Here is a 20976-nt window from a genome sequence, read left to right on the forward strand (position 1 = left end):
TGTCCAAAATACCTTTTTCTCTCCCTGGATTTAATAAGCGTTGTCAGTTAACTTTTTTAATTTATAGCAAGGTTTGATGGTGGCAGGTTAGGTTAGAATAGATTAGGTATGGTGAGGTTAGCTTATGTTAGGTTTTTACCCATTTCTCATGTTTAGAACGAAATATAATCTAATCTCATCTAAACTAACCTAAATTAAAATAATCTAACTTTAACTTTAAGACTAACTTTAACTTTATATATATATATATATATATATATATATATATATATATATATATATATATATATATATATATATATATATATATATATATATATATGAATTCAATAAGGTCTTACTCAGGAGTTTGGATTGGAAGGGGGAAGTTGTTGCTTTAACTGCGGAAATGTTATTTTTATGTCTTTCTTAGTCATCGAATGGAAATAAAGTCCGTATGCTCATGAAATCTTTTGCATTTTCGTGGGAGGGGGAGAGGGTTCCAGCTCGGGGACTCCCCTCATTCCCTTTTTAGAGTGGCAAAAAAATCTGCTTCGATTTTTATTCGTTATCAGTTATATTATTTTCTCCACTACTCCAAGCAATTGAATAAAATAAAAATCTATAAATATAAAAAAATTAAATGATCCATTCATATATCAATTGAAGTCAGAGCCATTCATAGGGGGCTGGGAAGGTGACTGGGGCAAGCTTCTCCAGGTGCCGTGGCTGGGAGTTTGCCCACTTTGGCAAAATTTGTCACTTTGATTCGGATTTTTTGGCTTATATTTGTGTCGGGAGGGGGACATTGTAATTAACTTTTCCCCGGGCGCCAATAGCCCTTAGGAGCAGCTCTGATTGAAGTCCTTGAGCTACTGCAAAATAGCTTTTTTTTTACTTTTTTTTTTACTTGAATCGTTGACAACAATAAGAGAAAAGTGACAAGTTAAAGACATGTCATACGGTAAATGACATGCAAATTTTTTATTAATAAAGTAAACAAAAAAGTTCTTACTTGTTTTCTGGCTCTTAAATTTGGGTTTTCTGATTGTCTTCCTTGAAGGCTGTAAGGGGTTGCCACCAGGTGACTTGATATAACACAATATATTACAATAAGCATTACCAGTGGAATGATGTATAATAACGAAATGACGGTGATGAAATAAAACGAAGGCCAGAATGTGTTGACATACGTGAAACATGTTGGGGCAGAATCTTTCCCTGGGTCAAACTGAGCAATCACCAACAAGGGGCTGAAAAGCAAAGCAGCATTTTGAATGCGCAAAAATGCCCACATACAGAAGTAATAAAAATAACAGATAATTAGGTCGATTGTGTTTACCAAAAGCAATTACAACAAAGAAAGATAAAGTCTTAGAAATCTTGATATTCAAGTTCACTCTTCAGCTTATTTTTGGCATTTGAGATTTTTGTTTTAATTTCCACCATAGTATAAAACTAGAAAAAATATGCATAATTTTAATGTTCCAGATATAAAAGCAAAACTGGCCTTGCTACAAAAAAGGTCTGAGTTTGCTATTTCAGAGTTTCAGCTATTTCATGGTCTTATCCCTTATTTTTCGTCTTGTTGATTAATTTAGTTTTCATTTTGGTCTCTCTTCTTTTTGTAATTCATTGCTCCAATTATTTATATTGATTGTGGTTTAATAATAAATTATTGTAATTCACCCTATGGGAATAAAAATTCAGGCAAAACTCTTCAGGTACTACTGTCATGGTTGCTTCTTGTCATCATCTACACAGGGTTTAGCAAAATTGCCTGAAGAGTTTGAACATCGCAGGTGCTCCAAGGTTCCGCTTACTGACTAAAAAGTTAAAAAGTAAAAGGTTACTTATCCTTAAAAGCAACATTTTTTCTGAACAGGGGTGGATCCAGAGGATGGTCTTATGGCACGCCCCCCACAAGACGGTATACAATTGCGCTAACTAAAGGGTTGGAGAGGAGAAAAATACCTATGGGGGGTCGAATTTTTATCGGTGCCCCCCCAAACATTAGTTGTGTATCCGTCCCTGTTTCTGAAGAATTTATGTCTCGTCCATGGTCTGAACTAAGACCATTATCAGCTGGAAAAGTGTCAACTAACTGAAGGATTCTGCTCCAGGGAGGAGCAGTAGGATTCTCAAACTGCAGGGAGAAGCTTTTTTTTCTCTTGTTTCCTGAAAAGTTCTTTTGTATGGGTATGACAATTTTCAGCATTTAATTTTTTTCAGCATCACCATGTTTTAACATTTAGTAGGACTAATAAATTTTATGAAAGCGAGGCTGGTGAACTGCAGATAAAACGGTGAACGAGGATGTTTGAAGGGTCAAATGATAAGGGAGTAGGGTAATAGGACAAGGAAACCACCGCTATAGATAAAAAGAAATAAAAATATTGGAGGTATTTTGAATTTACTGAGATAAAATCTAAGAAAACAAACAATATGCTTTTTAAATTGTTACCACGCCTCTTAATTTCCAGAAATTTACACAAAGTTTAAAAGATGTTGCACAAAAATAGCTATTATATCTTTTATGAACCTTATTTTATTTTCCTAAATATGCTGGACTTTGTAATGGACCAATAAAAGTTTAGTAAAAAATAAAACTTTTCTTGATCTCTACGTCAGAGATACCTAAGGCAAATTCAGTGTTCAGGGATACCGAAATTGCCTGAGTTTCAGTTTTAAAAAATCCCTCTCTGGCTCCATTTGACTGTTTTCACCATTTCTTATCTTTAAGCGAAGTCCTCTCTGGAGATTATTTTTTCTTTGGGCTAATAACCCACACTGCTTGGCCTTTGCGATTCAAAATGCGCTATGTGGTATTTTCGTCAAAATGAGACTTATAATCTCATTTAATTCTACTTCCAAGGGCTAAAGGGAAAAGAAAAGTTAAATTGGCTATGCTACGCTTTGCGGCTGAAGGATGACATATTGCCAAAGATTGTGCTGCTTGGCCCTCCATTTGAAGCCAATGAAAAGCAAGTGGTCCCCGATTGGGGCGGGTAGTTATTCGGACGGATATTCGAAGGAAATTTCCTTGTTTCAAAGGAAATTGAGACTTCACGGTAGGTAGTAGAAAATGATGCTTTGCATAGACTGGGACAGAGAAGAGGTATATGCCTCTCCTGTGTCAACTTCAGGCCGGTTGTTCCTTCAGTGAATTGTTTGTAATAGCAGTAGCAGCAGAAATATACAACCCACCTCTTTAAGCTCAGCACGATCTACCAGTTGTTAAATAGGTTAAATATCGACTGCCCAAATTTATTATATCTCTTTTTATCATTGGCAGAAATAGTTGCAAAATGGAGGGGATGATAATAAGTATGTTTCTGATTCCAAACATTAGCAGCATATAAAGGAGTTGAATCCTTCAGTGAAACATACTAAAAAAGCTTCAAGGGCATTCAGTACTTCACAAATGTAGCTTTTTGCATTTAACTACTTCCTTTCTATTTAGCTATTTTACGTATTGGTCAATCAAATAATTTTTCTACAAATCCTTTCTTTTGACCTATTTTGTAGTATCAAAAATTGCAAATTTTAACTAATTGTATATTTTATTTGTTAATATAAATAAAGCCTCCTAAGTAGCATGAGGGCAGAACAATATCTCTTGTTATGCTACACATACGTATACTTCACACGTATTGTTTAAGTGATAAGTCATGTAATTTTGCAAATCATATTCACCATTATCCAATTTAAAATGCAATTCCAAAAGAGAATTCAAATTAGTATAACTCTCTCACAGTAGTTTATGAAGGCGTTTTGTAAAATTACCTTTTAACAAACCATTTAGATTCTTAGGACACGGAAATGGAATGTTGAGTTGGGCTGTGGCTAAAGAATTTTTGTATCTATTGAAGAAATGACACAATCTCCAAATCCGTCATTTCTGCTATTTTTGGGAGGTAGGAGACGGAGGATTAGAGGCAAAACTTATATGACGGGGCCAAGACTGTCAAAAACTCTTATTGTTTTCCCAGGTTTTAAAGAGAGAGAGAGAAAAAAAAATCTGGAACGGCAGTTGTTAGATTCAGTCAAAAACGCTACAAACTAAAACTATTTTATTTTTCGTCTCACTGTGTTTTCAGTTGGATTTTAAGCAACATCGCCAAATAAACCCAAATCTTCTATAATTACTAGATACTTACTTGCTTACTGAAGTACAGAGAAAAGGTATCAAAAATATGTAAAAATTAACTATGTCAATTTCGATTCGAAGAATACGGCTATAAAATGTAAGCTTTCACAACCTCTTCTAGGTAGGCTACGTTTTCTAATGTATCTGCAGAGCAGTATTATTGTAGATATGACACAGAAGTGGAATGTTAAGTTAGGCTTGCTGAAGTATTCAATTTTTTTTTGAAAATGGGGGGCGTAGTTTGAAATTTTTCTAATAGGACAATAGTGTAGTAGAAAAGTTCTGTTTTTAAATAGCTCAGAAAAAAAAATCCCTTTTCAACACATATAACAAGAAATTTTTTTTTAATCATGGAAGAAAGAGACATTGTCCCAATGTCCTTCCCACAAATGGAAGTCCTCCATTTCTCCTCCGGTGTGAAAAAAGAGCAACCTAAAAAGAAAGAAACCACAGGGGCGCACTAAGTCGCTCGTGAAATTAAGCGTCACTTTATTTTAAAGTTAAACTAATGCTACGTTTTTTTAGTGCCTTGGAAGGTTTTCCCAATTATTTTGCTAGACCGGGGAAGAAGCAGAATCCAACGATTTTTTTATTTTTTCTTCCTGGAGGGGGGGGGGGGACAAAAAGAGAACTTTAAAAACACATCAAAAATTTTGTATATGCATTTTTTTACGTTTTTACCACTAAGACTTTACTTTTACACTTTTTCTTTGGTGGGGAGTGGGGTTCAAACCCTTAAATACCCCCTGGATGCAGCCTTGTCAACAATTATAACCAGCTGGACACCGAACGACCATTGAGCAGACCTTCACTACCGTTTAGACAGTAGAGAAAACCAGAGATTCAGTAGAAAGCAATCGTTGCCTTTGTCAACTTCCGGGCTGCTTTTGATTCGACTGACCGAGCAAGTTGTCAAAGCAGTCCAATGCAAGAAAGATAGCTGCTGGGCATATGTAATGGTCGAGAGATCCATTTTCTGTGCTTCACCAGGGGTTTGGGGGAGACAAAACTTGAGAGAGGACTAAGCAAAAATACTATCAAACCAGAAAAGTTTTATCCGAACCTATTTGGCACGAGTCTGTTAAACGCCATTTTTGACCTTCACAATTCACATACTCATTGTTAATGAAATGTATGTAACTTGAAAGGAGTGGAATGTATGGTAATACCTCTAATAGAATTATTTTTATTCACAGAAAACACATATTAATGCATCAAATTGCTTTTATACTCAATTTATCTTTACTATTATCAATTCTCGCTGTTCACTTCCTTGTGGCTTTGTCGTTAAAGAAAAACCGGTGCTAGTCAGGCTTACCTATAAAAGAAAAACCGAAAGCATCAGTTGGGGAAGGGGACATGACAGGCCATGTATGTCTTAGAATGTTTTGCCGTCCCCTTAGATTCCCAAAAAATATCTATTGCGGGGAGATATTTTAATTAATTTTTTTTTTTGTAGATTCTTTGAAAAATTGGGAGAAACAACAAATTCTCCAATCTATATTTTAAAAAAGTGTATTGTAACACCTCCCCCCCCTCTTCAGTTTAGTGAGACTACTGAGAAAACCCCAATAAATTATTAAACAGACTCAAGTTAAAAAAAACTCTGTTATTTGAAAAAAAGGGATCACCGAGCTGCCTTTATTAAGAAATAAAATGTAACATTTTTATTTACTGGAGCTAGGGCTCATGGTCTCCTAAAAAAACAAACTTCTATGATATCATTCTGAAGCGAGTGGACACATTTCCGCTAAAGATTGTTCTTAGAGCATCAAGCAAACAATTGTGGGAAATGCATGGAATAAATTATCGTGCCCAGGTATCAAAGGTCATTCGTTTCTTCATGTGAAATAGTTTTGAGGATTGCAACTCATGATGATTGCTCAAAAATATGCTTGATGAGTTAAATTTTGGCAACTCAGGTATTTCAAGTCACGAAACGGATTTTAAAGGGTCATTAAAATATACTTATTAGTACCAATACTTGTTTTTGTTACTCCCTATGCCTATTCACATTGTACAGTATAATTCTTAACACGGATTTCATCAATATTCACACGGGACATAATTTTTATAGAAAGTCTGAAGGGGTTGCGCTACATCCGCAGTATCTAGCTCTAAGGGAACACGACTTCTGGTCTCTGCTCTCTGGATCCCTCTCCAACTTGTGAGCTAGTCGCCTATTGCCCAGAAGTGATAGATCCTGCCTCTCGACCCTACCTTCTTCTTCGCTTGTTCAGCCTACAAACCAAACAGAATGGAAACTTTTAAGTGCTGGATCTTCGGCTATTTAACTTAGGTAAATAGTATATAAAAATACTAGCGCCATCAAGGCCGTATCCAGGGTTTTGTTTTTTGGGGGTACGAAAAAACTTTACAAAACGCAGCAAAAACTTGTTTATATTCAATTATTTACGAGGAAGAATTTCGAGAAGGAGGGGGGGGTCATGCCGGGTACCTCAGATCGATACGGCCTGAGTGATACATATGCAGTAGCGTCCGGTGACTTCGTTAAAAAACTGAGACATTTTATAGAAAACTCGATAATTCATGCACTTGATCTGGAATTTTATAGGATAAAAGCTGATATTTCGCTCTAAGTAGTAATTAATCCGTTTCTCTTTTTTTTCAGGCTTTATTTTCCGTTAATATCCAGTCTGCCCAAAGTAGGCCTAGATTAGCTTGAAAAAAAATCTTGACAAGGCATGTTAGCAAGTAAACTTTAATCTGGTAGGTCTACTGGTACCAACATTCTGCTTTCTTTACCCTCCTTTACAGTTTAGTCTTAAGTGTCTGATAGACAAGTTTGCAAGAATTTAGCTTTAACTAAAAAAGGAACAAAGTTGTGAAACATTAGCTGGAGTTTGCTCTAGGGTATGCGAAGCGAATGTCTACTGGGCTACTTCTTGCCTAACCCTGCATTTTTATTAATAGCTCAGGTTCTCTTATTTAGGGTTAGGGTTCAGTCAATAGATGCGAAGAGGGGACTACAAAATATACTACAATCCAAATTGAAATTGATCGAAAAATCAATAATGATATTATCCAAATTTTCCGAATATTTTCGAACTTTTTATTTGACAACTGTCGACTTTTATTTTTCCTTTTCTCCCGGATGAACGTCGCCCTCTCATCAATGGCCCCTAAAACCGCAAATTAAGCATGGTCATTTTGGGGTGTGGAGAGAAACGGTTTTGAGGCCTGAGCATCAATTCAGTTGATGTTCACCCCCCCCCCCCCCCGTAAATTTAAACTCAATTCCCTCTCAAATACCAGACGGGTAAGCAAAATTTCTTTTTCGAAGTTTTATTCTCCAAGGCCCTAAGAAAATTGGAAACTCTGATAGGATGTGGTGCAGTATATCTTCAAAGTATGATCTTTAAGATGATTGATTCAAAGGCAATCACGATTATGCAAATGCCGTTTCCATCAGAATTTCCATTCTGTTCGAACCATTAACCCTTTATGGAAATTCTGCAATCATTTCAGAAAATCTTGAGGAAGAAGAGGACATAATTTGTTGACACTCCAAACTTCAATAAATGCTCACTGTGAAAAGTTATGGAAGAAATTTTGCAGTCGTGCATAAGGAATTCTTCGAGAATTCTGAGGGCTTTTCTAATGAAAAAAATGTCGCATCTAATCCAAGCATGGGTGGATCCAGGATTTTTTAGGAGGGGGGGCGAAATAGGTTGATGCGATAAACTTGCGTTAGGAGCAAATTTAATTAAATAAAATTTGTGTTAAGTAAATAACACTACTTTAGACTATTTTAGGGGGCGCGCGCCCCCTTGCCCTCCCCCTGGATCAGCCACTGAATCCAAGATGCTGCGTCTTGGCTTTTTAAACTGTGCAGAATATATAAAACAAGCAAAGGAGCTCTCAGATTATAGGCATAAAAAAAACGTAGCGATTGTAAACACAGGAAACAATATATTCTCCCCTTTCCCCCAAACACAAAAAGTCAACGTGCCCCTCCTTACTGTACTTTTCCAGAAAGTATCAAATTTATCACCCAGCGGTCATAAAAACATGGTATGCTGTCTTATCATTGATCGGAAACCAACTGACTGAAAAATTACTCCAGAAAAGTATGCAAAGTATAAAAAGTATGCTGCAGCTACCAGCAGTCACTCGCATGATTGGCTAGGTATTAGGGACACTAAAAATTTGATTAGGTAAGATATTCCACTCCAATGTTAAGTTAAAAACAAAAGGAGAAGGTAAGTAGAAATTTAGTAATAGTTGAGAAATTTCAGAAAGATTTTAAGATTCAGATACTAGCAGTAATCTTGCATCTGGTCTTCAAATTTGGAATAACAGTTTCATAAAAAGTCTGGAGTAAATATTTCCATTTAGTTTTGAGTAACAAGAACAATAATGAGACGTGTGTTGTCAGTACAAAGTCTTGGTTTATTTGATTTTATTCTCATTCAGAATAATTAATAAAATAACCAAACTCACATTTTGTATTATTCATCTATTTCCCTTTATCTCTATGTCTCCATGTTACTGTTAATCGCTTTCAAATCTGATATTTTTAGCTAATTAAAATTAGCTTCAATTTCACTTTTTTCCATTTATTTTTGATATGTTTTACTGTAAAAAAATTCTACTGCTGTTTCTTTCAAGAAAGGGCGGGTCACTTATGAAAAATGGAGGACAAAATATGAAAATAATAAAATATTTTTGCCAAAGCCCATTAAAACGTGGATTTAATCAAATGTAAATGTAAAACAACGTTTAGTGAAGTTATGTTGTAAGGAAACAAGTAGGAATCAAGTTGTTTTAATATTTATTGCCATTAAGAATGAAACTACATAATTACCAAGCTTCCTTTTTCCTTAAAAAAAACGAATCTGAAATGATCAGTGATTGACTCGTAGTACAAAAATTTATAAATTTTCAAAAATTCAAAATTTCAAATTTTTTTCAATGTTAAGGAATTTTTTTTATAAGAAATTTAATTTTGAATTTATTTAGCTTACTTTTGAGTAACTTGAGTTAAATTATGTAGATAACTACATAATTACCAAGTTTCCTTTTTCCTTAAAAAAAAAAGGAATCTGAAATGATCAGTGATTGACTCGTAGTATAAAAATTTATAAATTTTCAAAAATTCAAAATTTCAATTTTTTTCAATGTTAAGGAATTTTATTTATAAGAAATTTAATTTTGAATTTATTTAGCTTACTTTTGAGTAACTTGAGTTAAATGGCGGGTCACTTATGAAAAATGGAGGACAAAATATGAAAATAATAAAATATTTTGCCCAAAACCCATTAAAACGTGGATTTAATCAAATGTAAATGTAAAATAACGTTCAGTAAAGTTATGTTATAAGGAAACAAGCAGGAATCAAGTTGTTTTAATATTTATTGCCATTAGGAATGAAACTACATAATTATCAAGTTTCCTTTTTCCTTAAAAAAAAGGAATCTGAAATGATCAGTGATTGACTCGTAGTACAAAAATTTATAAATTTTCAAAAATTCAAAATTTCAAATTTTTTCCAATGTTAAGGAATTTTTTTTATAAGAAATTTAATTTTGAATTTATTTAGCTTACTTTTGAGTAACTTGAGTTAAATTATGTAGATAACTACATAATTACCACGTTTCCTTTTTCCTTAAAAAAAAGGAATCTGAAATGATCAGTGATTGACTCGTAGTATAAAAATTTATAAATTTTCAAAAATTCAAAATTTCAATTTTTTTCAATGTTAAGGAATTTTATTTATAAGAAATTTAATTTTGAATTTATTTAGCTTACTTTTGAGTAACTTGAGTTAAATGGTGGGTCACTTATGAAAAATGGAGGACAAAATATGAAAATAATAAAATATTTTGCCCAAAGCCCATTAAAACGTGGATTTAATCAAATGTAAATGTAAAACAACGTTTAGTGAAGTTATGTCGTAAGGAAACAAGTAGGAATCAAGTTGTTTTAATATTTATTGCCATTAAGAATGAAACTACATAATTACCAAGCTTCCTTTTTCCTTAAAAAAAACGAATCTAAAATGATCAGTGATTGACTCGTAGTACAAAAATTTATAAATTTTAAAAAATTCAAAATTTCAAATTTTTTTCAATGTTAAGGAATTTTTTTTATAAGAAATTTAATTTTGAATTTATTTAGCTTACTTTTGAGTAACTTGAGTTAAATTATGTAGATAACTACATAATTACCAAGTTTCCTTTTTCCTTAAAAAAAAGGAATCTGAAATGATCAGTGATTGACTCGTAGTATAAAAATTTATAAATTTTCAAAAATTTAAAATTTCAATTTTTTTCAATGTTAAGGAATTTTTTTTTATAAGAAATTTAATTTTGAATTTATTTAGCTTACTTTTGAGTAACTTGAGTTAAATGGCGGGTCACTTATGAAAAATGGAGGACAAAATATGAAAATAATAAAATATTTTGCCCAAAACACATTAAAACGTGGATTTAATCAAATGTAAATGTAAAACAACATTTAGTAAAGTTATGTAATAAGGAAACAAGTAGGAGTCAAGTTGTTTTAATATTTATTGCCATTAGGAATGAAACTACATAATTATCAAGTTTCCTTTTTCCTTAAAAAAAAGGAATCTGAAATGATCAGTGATTGACTCGTAGTACAAAAATTTATAAATTTTCAAAAATTCAAAATTTCAAATTTTTTTCAATGTTAAGGAATTTTTTTTATAAGAAATTTAATTTTGAATTTATTTAGCTTACTTTTGAGTAACTTGAGTTAAATTAAAACGTTTTAAGACTTGCTTCCTTAGGCAAAAGTTTTCTTTTTGCTGTAGTTTAAAACCATTGTTAACTAACTTGTGTTAAAAACTCACCAGGATATTTAATGCCAATAGTTTTAATCAATTGCATTTTTATGTAATTACGTTAATCATAAGTAAGTAAAACATTCCCAGGTTTGTTTTCTTAGCGTAAGGTTTTCTTTTGTTTCTTCGAAAATATGAATTTAAAACCGACATTTATTTACTAATAACATGGTCATTACTGATGGTGAATTTGAATAACAAGACTCTTCCCCAGGTAAAACTCAATTTTATACACCTATTTTTAGTTGTTGAATTTTTAGTTTATCTAATTTGATGATAGGTAATTTAATCAACTTAACAACATAAATTTTATATCCTTGGCGAAAATTTTTGTTTTAAATAAATACAATTTAAACTAAATTTTAATTCTAAATAACATAAGTCTTAATCTAATTAATTCATTCGTATTTGGATCCTTAGTCTAAAGTTTTTCTTTTAGAAAATGGAAATCTAAAACCCTCATTACTACCGAACAGTTCGTGGTAACGAACTATAAGTAAGGAACGACCCGGCTCAATAGTAACTAAAAATCTAAAACACGGAATTTTGATACCAATAGATATATCAAAAGAAATGGCTTATTATGCTGATTCCAAATATATAAGTTTCATTAAGTTTAGTTTTACCCATCAAAGGCTACGAGCTTAAGAAAATTTGGCTAATTTTATAGAAAAGGGGCAAACACTCCCTAAAATTCCAATAATCTTAATGAAAATCACACCATCAGATTCAGCGCATTAGAGAACCCTACTCTAAAGGTTTCAAGCTCCTATGTGCAAAATGTGGTCTTTTGTAATTTTTGCCATAAGAAAGATCACGGATGCACGTTTATTTGTTTGTTTGTTTTTTGTTTGTTTGTTTTTCCCAGATATGATCGTATCGACTCAGTGATCCTAGAGTATCGGGAGAGGGCTCGTTCTAATGGAAACTAAAAGTTCTAGTGACCCTTTTAAGCGACCAAAAAGATTGGAGGGCAAATATGCCCCTCCCACGCCCCATTATTTCTCAAAATCGTCTGATCAAAATTTTGAGATAGCCAAATTTTTTGAGATGGATTTGTTTAGCATCATTGAAAGGCCGAATAACTATACCTTTGGAGATAACTAGACCCCCCAGGCCACCTGACCCAGAATTTACCCATTGTTTACGTATAGTATTTGCGATTGGAAAGTATGCATATATTTTTTAGGTAAGGGGGCACGAATTTTCTGCTGGGGAATTTTCCATGGGGACGGAATCTTCCAGGGGGTGGTTTTTTCAGGGGAAATTTTACACTGGGGGAAAAAATTTGCCAGAATCCCTGAAAGAAATTCTTCTTAGGTCTTGCTTTCAATTTTACGCGTGGAGATATTAAGGGTAACTGTTCGATGTATATTTTCACCAGGATTGAATTGTCTAGAGGATATATCCGTGAGGAGATGGCATTTTTCCGTGGACTTCCTGGCATTATTTAAAAAAAAGATCAGAAATTAAATAAAAGAAACGAGTTTTGTCAACTGAAAGTAAGAAGCATCATTAAAACTTAAAACAAAGAGACATTAATACGTATATGAGGAGATTGTCCCATCCTCAATACATCGCTCTTTACGCTAAAGTTTGAATTTTGTCCCAGTTATTTAACAATTACTCCTGAAACACATGGTGCGTTTAATTGCGTTTAATTGGTGCGTTAGAACAATAAGAAACTTTTTTAAAAGTACTAAAAAACTTTAGCGTGCATTGCGAGGTGTTGAGGAGGGGACGACCCCCTCATATACGTAAAAATTTCTGTTTGTTTGAAGTTTTAATATTGCTTCTTACCTTCATTTGGAAAGAAAACTTGTTTTCTTTAAACTTAATTGATATTATAACCTAACCAGGCAAGTTTAAAGTGAATATTAATTTTAAGTAAGTTGAGTAAATTTTAAGTAAGTTTGAGTAGCTCTGGCTGCTGGAACGTCTTAAGAGTGCAAAGACTTGGATAGTATGTGCCGGCAAAATGTATACTTAGGACGAGCTCTCTATTTTGATCATTCATATAGCCACCGAAAGGCTTACCTTGGAAGTACTAAGGTCCCCCATTCTTAAAATACGGCTTAGTCAATCTTTCTTCTGAAAATTATGTCTTTCCAAATGCTTTAGAGCGTACTCGTGTTATTATAATTTTGAAAGGTGGATCGTAGAATACTCCTGCAAATTATCGTCGCATATCTCCCTTATCAGCATTAAGTAAAATTTTTAAAAGCTGTGTTTTCTCGACTTCTGAATTTTTTTAAATATAAAACTTTTTTTATGATTTTCAGTTTGTTTTTATGACAAAGCAATGAACTGATCATGTTTGCGCAACTTGCTTGAATTATTCACATTCAGCTCTTGACTCTGGTTTGATAGCCGCTGCTCTTTTTCTCGATGTACGAAAAGCATTCGACTTATTGACACACGAGATTCTTCCTCGGAAACTGTCCCATATTGGTATAAGAGGTACTGCTTTTCCTTAGTTTCTTTCATATTTTTCTGGTCGATTCATCTCAGCTGACCTGCTCTTTTAAAATCCTTCCAGAATGGAGTTTGGCGTTCCGCAAGGATTTGTCATTGGGCAATATTACGTTTAATTTATCTTAATGACCACGTTAATGCGGCAAAATAATTCAAACTCAGATTGGAACCGGCCCCTGCCACTATCTGGGACAACATCACTTTTTTCCTGATGCAATTATTGCTGCAACCGATGACAGTACACTTGGCACAGCAAGTAAAACGGAGGGAGTACATTTTCTTAGTTTCTTTCATATTTAGCTGGTCGAGTCATCTCGGTTGATCTGCTCTTTTGTAATCCTTCCATACAGAGTTTGGCGTTCCGCAAGGATGTGTCATTGGGCAATATTCTGTTTAATTTGTCTTAATGACCACGTTAATGCGCCAAATAATTCAAACTCAAAAATTTGAGCCAGTCTCTATCACTATCTGGACAATATCCCGTCTTCTCCTGATGCACTTATTGCAGTAACTGATGACAGTACACTTGGCACAGCCGCTAAAACTGAGTCTGATCTTTTTTTAAAGGTGACTGCCCTTGCTTAAAGGCTATCCAGTGTGCACACCTTGCTGCACATACTAGATGCAAATTTGCTTGCTTTATTAAGTGTTGGAAAGTCATGCTTTCTCGTTTTCTCAAGAGCTTCAATGGTTTCTCTGACTCAAATGAAACACGTGCATAAAAAGGCAATTTTAATAGAGCGAAAGATTGTTATTTTCGATCCCTAGGCATCTTGCTAGATGCAAAATTTTTTAAGTATCATATTGAACTGATCAAAGTGAGAAACTCCAAGAGTCTTGGAATCCTTAGGAAGCTAAAACGTATATTTCCAGGATTACTTCTTAGAATCCTTTTTGTATAGCTTTGTATAGTCATTTGAATCCTTGCTTTATTTGAAATATCTTTTTTTCTGTCATGTGCTTCTTTCATTTTTCTACAATTGCTTTGCAGCCTTCCTGCTTCCCTATGTCATGATATGTCTCTTAATTTTGGTAAATTGACTTTTCCTCTTATTTCTTCTCTCCCTTGTTCTCTCTTATTTCTTATAAATCGACACATCCTCTCCACACTTCCAACAACTTACAGATTCTTCGTACTCCCTTATTGCGGTCTGATTTCACCCCCCTGACAGTTTGTAACGTAATCTGGAAAACGCTCCAGAGTCAACACGAAGCTACCACTTGTTTGGTGTCTTTAATAACAATGTTAGAGATTTTCCAGCTAACAAATAACTGAACGTTTTTTCAGTTTTTTTTTCGGTTTTCGCCTAGAGTTGATGTCCCTGGATTGGGTTTGGATGTTTATTTAAGTTGGTAAAGTTATACGCTACCCCCTGCATAGATTTTTTGTATTTTCAAGGTGGGTGACTGGATTTCGTTTTATTTTGTTTATGTTTATTGTTGTCTCTTTTTCTTCCTTGTTCTTTCCTGGCCAAGGAGCGTTACGGGGGAGACCATGTTGAAGTTGTTTTCTGTTGATGTATATTTATTGTTAAATAAAACAACTTAAAAGTTAGATATTGCCATCGACGTTGGCGAATGATATTTGTTATAAGAGGCTGGATGGTCATAATCTGGATCTGAACCTTTGAGCCTCAATCTGTCAAGTGTAGGCTCTGGATTCTTTAGAATGATCCATCTTTAAAGTACCAAGAATATCGAAAAAAAAAAAATGCCTCTGCACCCGTCCTAGGACTATTCACGCCTGGAAACAGCAATTTTCTAGGAATTTTCTTTTGCCTGTTTCAAAATTATGAAGTTTTAAAGGTATTACCTGTTGTTGTTTTTTTTTAACCGTCAAAATAAATAAGAGATTTTAATGATATGATTATTTAATGATAAATTATCAAAAAAAAGATAACAAAAAATATATAAGAACACTCTTTAAAACTCAAACATTAACAATTTGTTGATTCTCAAAGATTACCAGACCTTCAAAGAAAAGCTAGAGGTTCTTAATATGCTTAGTGCCATATTTTTTGGCTGATTTTTTTTAGCCAATTTTTCTTCTTTAAGTTTGCTCCTGCTACCAAGGCCGTACCCCGCGGGGGGGAGGGTTAGGGGGGTTTGAACCCTCCCCGAAATGTTTTTCTGACTCGTAAAAACCTAACAAAAATGGATATAAACAAATTGTGTATGCGTTTTTTGAGTTTTTTTTTGTGTAGCCCCCCCCCCCGAAAATATTTTTTTTAGTAAAACCCCCTCCGAAAAAAAAATCCTGGGTACGGCCTTGCCTGCTACTACCAAAGACCTAGTAGCCTCGAATGCAGGTGTTTTCCAATAAAAGTTCAATTCCTGATTTCCTAATTTTTAAATATATATATATATATATATATATATATATATATATATATATATATATATATATATATATATATATATATATATATATATATATATATATATATATATATATATATATATATATATATATATATATATATATATATATATATATATATATGGTTGTTTAAGTTCATGAATTCAAACATTTCAGACTTCATTTTCACTGTACTTGGTACTTCCAAGGCTCTCCATTGAAAAGACACGACTATGCTACACAGGGGCGAATCTCCAGCATTTTTATTGGGGGGGGGGGCAAGAGGGGTCCATATCTGGATAGTTAAGGGGTATGGAACATAATAATTTTTTCCACGTTATTGGGGGGCAACTGCCCCCCCCCCAAACGACAACCCTGATGCTATATCCGACAGGATAGGTACAACATGGTGAGTGAAGACTTAATGTTTCTATAGAGTTTTTTTTTCTGTTTGAGCATAAAAACTTAAAATCATCATCACTGATCACTGATTGAAATAGCTCATCACTGATCATCACTGATCGGAATAACTCACCAGGTAATCAGCGTTCCAAAGAACCAGACTCCTCCTACAATTAGAAGAGCTCTCATCCTAGTACATGTATATCCGGCACGCAAAGGTTTTGTAACAACATAGTAGCGTTCCACGCTGATGGCTATTATTGTCAGAACGGATACATGTGCAACCGTCATTTCAATAAAGGGCACTAGGCTACCTAAAATAACATAAAGGGTTTAGGATATCATTATATTCATTCAGTTAAAGTAACCAAACATGAATTATTACGTGATATATGAGTAAAATTAAACAAAAGAAAATTTCGGAAAAACGGGTGTAATATTTTAAAACCAGACGGTGGACAAAAAAGGCAAACTTTGAAAAATCCGAATATTTTGGCTTAACGTCCAGAAGCCTTTATCAACGGGAAAAGAAAAAAAAATTAAATTAATCAAAACATATAAAGAAAATGCTATATAAAGAAAAGTTTTAAAATTTTATACCAATGATGAAGGAAATCCACCAAAGTATTGAACTTCTAATTTACTAGAATTCTGACGATTTTAATCGTTGAAATTCCAATTTATTTGTTGATAAACATTGCAAACAAATTTAATCGAACTCTCAAAACTTTTTTTGCATTGAAGCAGCTTCGTAGGAGGGGAACTTGGATAGGTAATTTAAAAGATAATGAATTGTTATGATAGAATGCTGTTTGCATGACATTATAGGGATATAGTTATATGGTGGATTATTTCGGGACAGGGCTTTTATTTGACTGGAATACACAAATAATAGGATTATTGTTAAAAAAAAAAATGCAGACACTTATCTCAATCATAATGACTCTTAGCGTTTCACAGCACACAAACAGCCAACTATCAGTAACATGACTTTTGTTATTATCATTATCAGCATTATTATTATTGTTATTTTCATTAGCACGAACCAAGATTATGACCATTCGAACAAAGCATAATTGAATAACTAGTCTTCAAATGATTCAGTGGGCAATTTTGCTCCAAATTTTTTACAACTTAATTAGGCAACAGACTATAACATTTAAAGAGCCTGGTGCTAACTTTGACTAGTTTGTATTAGTATTTATTATTAAGTATGACTTCTAGATATGTTGACTATGTCAAGGGGCGTTGGCCGCTTTTATCCTCCACCTAATTACCCCCTAAAACTAAAAAAGGGTGTAACACAAAAAGTAGAACACTTAGAACATAAATGCGCCAGGCTTATATAATGGACTACTTTAGAGCCTACCTATTTTTAGAAGGACACCACAAACTAGAATTAGCAGAGGTGAACACAAGTGAACTAAAAGCAAATTTTCCAGTGAGGTGGTTCAAGCCTGAAAAGTCCTTCTATGGACATCATTTTCCCACTCTTGAAGAGTTTGTTTTTATTAATTATGACCATTGCCGTTCCTCATACGGTTGGGGTGACCTGCTCCCAAAAATTAGTCCAAATTTGAATGGCCGGCGAACATTCAGATTCAATAGGAAGTTCTTTTACCATTTCAAGCAGTTTGTGGTAACGAACTGTAAGTAAGGAGCCACTCGGCTTAATAGTTACCGAAACTCTAAAAAACGGAAGCTTAATGTGAGTAGACACGAGCAAAAGAATCAGCTTATTAAACAATTTTCACATACATAAGAATCATCAAGTTTAATGTTACCCATCAAAAGTTACTAGCCTGAGAAAATTTCCCTGATTTTTGAAATAGGGGAGAAGCACCCCCTATAAATTAAGGAATCTTAATGAAAATCACGTCACCATATTCAGCGTACCATAGAACCTTACTGAAGAAGTTTTAAGCTCCTATATACAAAAACTTCCAAGAAGATTGGGAGAGGGTGCATTCGAAAGGAAATTAAAAGTCCTAGTGTCCTGTTTAAGTGAAAAAAAATATTGGAGGGCAACTGCCCCCCCCCCAAGCTCATTTTTTCTCCAAAGTTATCTGACCAAAATTTTGAGATAGCCATTTTGTTCAGTATAGTTGAAAGATCAAGTAATTATGTCATAAGGAGTAAAATGACCCCCACAGTCCGTGGGAAGAGCCCTGTAAGTTTTGAAATTTGTCCATTGTTTACGTATAGTATTTGTTATTGGGAAGTATACAGACTTTTTTTGGGGGGGGGGGTGTGCTTGGGGTGGATTTTTATAGGAAAAATATTCCTTGGGGAGGGAAATTTCTGGGGGTGAATTTTCTAGGGGAAATGTTACACTGGGGGGATCTGACAGAATTACTATACGAAATTCTTTTTAATTGTCTTGCCTTCTATTTGCGAAATTTTTCATTTGGAGATGTTCCGGAGGAATTATTCGGGGGCTGTTTTCCGCGTGTTTTAATTTCCGGCAAATAGTCTCCACGGAAGGGGGAATTTTTGGAGTGATCGAGAAACCGATTAGAAATTAAAATCTTGTTCAAATGAAAGAATACTAAGGAGAATTTTTAAGCCCGAATCGTCCGCAAGGATTTTTACGGGGAGGGGGGATTTTCAGCGAGGATGGAGCTGTCTGGAGGTAATTTGACGTGGGTGGGGGTACACTTTACGTTGGATGAAATTTCCACGGAGGAGTTTTCCGTGAGGGGGGGGGGTATATTTTATAGAGGGTGAGCTAGATTTACCGGCCTTATTTGAAAAAGTATGAGAAATTACATAAAAAAAACAAGTTCTTTTAACTGAAAGCAAGGCGTAACATTAAATTCAAAACAAACATTTGAATTTTTTTAAGAGCGGCTACTGAAACACGGGGCCGTATAGGAAGCTTTTTTCAAAATGCTAACAGCTTTAGCGTGAAGAGCAACGTATTGAGAAGGAGGCCACTCTTCACATACGGAATAAATCTGCCATAATTAATATGCAAATTTTGTTTTAATTTTTCATGTACGGTGAGCCAAATTCGAACATGCATTAGTTGAAATATATTCAGAAATTAATAAAATAAACAAGTATTTTTAAACTGAAAGTAAGAAGCGTCCTTAAAACTTAAAACGAACAGAAACTATTCTGTATATGAAAGGGGCTGTCCCCTCCTCAGCGCCTCGCTCTTTACGCTAAAGTTTGACTCTTTTTCACAATTCTAATTTTTAAAATACTGAAAAACTTTAGCATAAAGAGCGAGGCGTTGAGGAGAGGACAGCCCCTTTCATATACGGAATAATTTTTGTTCGTTTAAAGTTTTAATTTCGCTCCTTACTTTCAGTTAAAGAAAACTTTTTTTTATTTAGTTTTAGGTTTAGACGACCTTGTTGTTTTTTTTCAGGGGGGGGGGGGTTGACTTCAGACCTTCCAGATTGTATTATTTATGATTTTATTGTATGATTTTAAAGTATTATTGTTTCAGAATGTTCATGAACACGGACCCCCTCACCCTACTCGCTTTGTTTTATCTGTTCTTCATATCTATGTATTTCTGTATTCTTCAACCTGACTCAAAATAAGCTATGCTATGTTAGCAAAAACTTTAATAAACATTGAAATTTAACTTGAATAATACTTTTTTATTTACTTATTTACCCAAAAATCTGTCACATGAAAAGCTAGAATCAATAAAAGAAAAACAGGAAAAAAACATTTACATGACTAAGAACACATTTTAAACTCCAAATAATAGAAAGGAAGCAGTTGCACCAGAAGTAGGCTTAATTGGGAACAAGCTACATTTAAATTATGTTTTTCAATAGCAAAGGAGATACTGTACTAGGGAGATACTTCATACTATCGATATAATATTCTATGCTAAGTGATTAAGTTACGTTACGTTAAGTACAACCTTTCACGCTTAGACAGGTCCATACACTCTAGGTCCATGATTCCCAACGTGGGGCACCGGCCCCACCGGCGGGTCATGGCAATATTTTGGTGGGTCATGCGTAGGACGTGCACCCTTTGTCTAGCTACGATTTAGATTAGAGCCTTAATTTTTAAAAAAAAAAACATTTTTCATGCGAATGACGTCACATTCATATACATTTAAAGAGCAAAAAGATATATGATAGTATTGCAATAACGTCATGCATTGTATAAAAGGTATTTTATACAGACAGTATTTTTCATTAGTCTAAAAAATTCCTAGAGGACGACCCAAAATAAATACCAAGTTGATGCCTTTTAAGCTTCCTTTAAGCTTCAGGTGGATGCACGTAAAATTTTGAATAAGAAAATTTAAATATCAAAAGGAGGGGGCATCAGGATTTTAAAACTGCATAGGTCGGCCTGAAATTGGTTGGGAACTAATGCCCCAGGTCAAAATAAAATCCATAAAACCGTCATAATCGTCGCCTACGAGAAATACAGTCATCATGAGCAAACTATATAAAAATTACAAATGCGGAATTTAGAAGGGAATTTAAGCTATGTACCAAGGATGAAAGGCTTTTTAGGAAAAGCTTATTAATTTATTTTTAAAATTTAACATTTGCTGATTCAGAAATCCTTTTTTATTGGTATTATACCGACTTTTCCCTAGCGTAGCATAAACTGACGTAGCCTAAATTGAAATTTTACGTAAAGTCCGATTCTACTTGGAACTCCCTACATTACGGACAAAATTCGCTCCGTAAGTTTACATATAACGTGCCGTAATCAAGCTATGTGTCATCTCCATCTATGCTAGTGTCAAAGTTCTTCGGTGTAATATGAAAGCATCAATAGCTATTACGATCTGCA

At 34.0% G+C, this 20976-nt stretch overlaps 1 protein-coding gene across 2 annotated transcripts in view; it reads right to left on the reverse strand.

Moving 5' to 3' along the window:
- Nucleotides 1–20976, reverse strand: part of LOC148953824 (growth hormone secretagogue receptor type 1-like) — a 160774-nt gene that overhangs the window by 8242 nt on the left and 131556 nt on the right. For both annotated transcript variants that reach the window (XM_089086835.1, XM_089086836.1), the window contains 2 exons: nucleotides 16328–16508; nucleotides 995–1232 (listed from right to left, as the gene is read on the reverse strand). In XM_089086835.1, the coding sequence (XP_088942961.1) occupies nucleotides 995–1232; nucleotides 16328–16508 (419 nt within the window). The remainder of the gene's footprint in view (nucleotides 1–994; nucleotides 1233–16327; nucleotides 16509–20976) is intronic.

Source organism: Artemia sp. Qi Xiang Cuo, chromosome 3 (assembly GCF_049724085.1).
Source record: "Artemia sp. Qi Xiang Cuo chromosome 3, ASM4972408v1, whole genome shotgun sequence".
NCBI lineage: Eukaryota > Metazoa > Arthropoda > Branchiopoda > Anostraca > Artemiidae > Artemia > Artemia sp. Qi Xiang Cuo.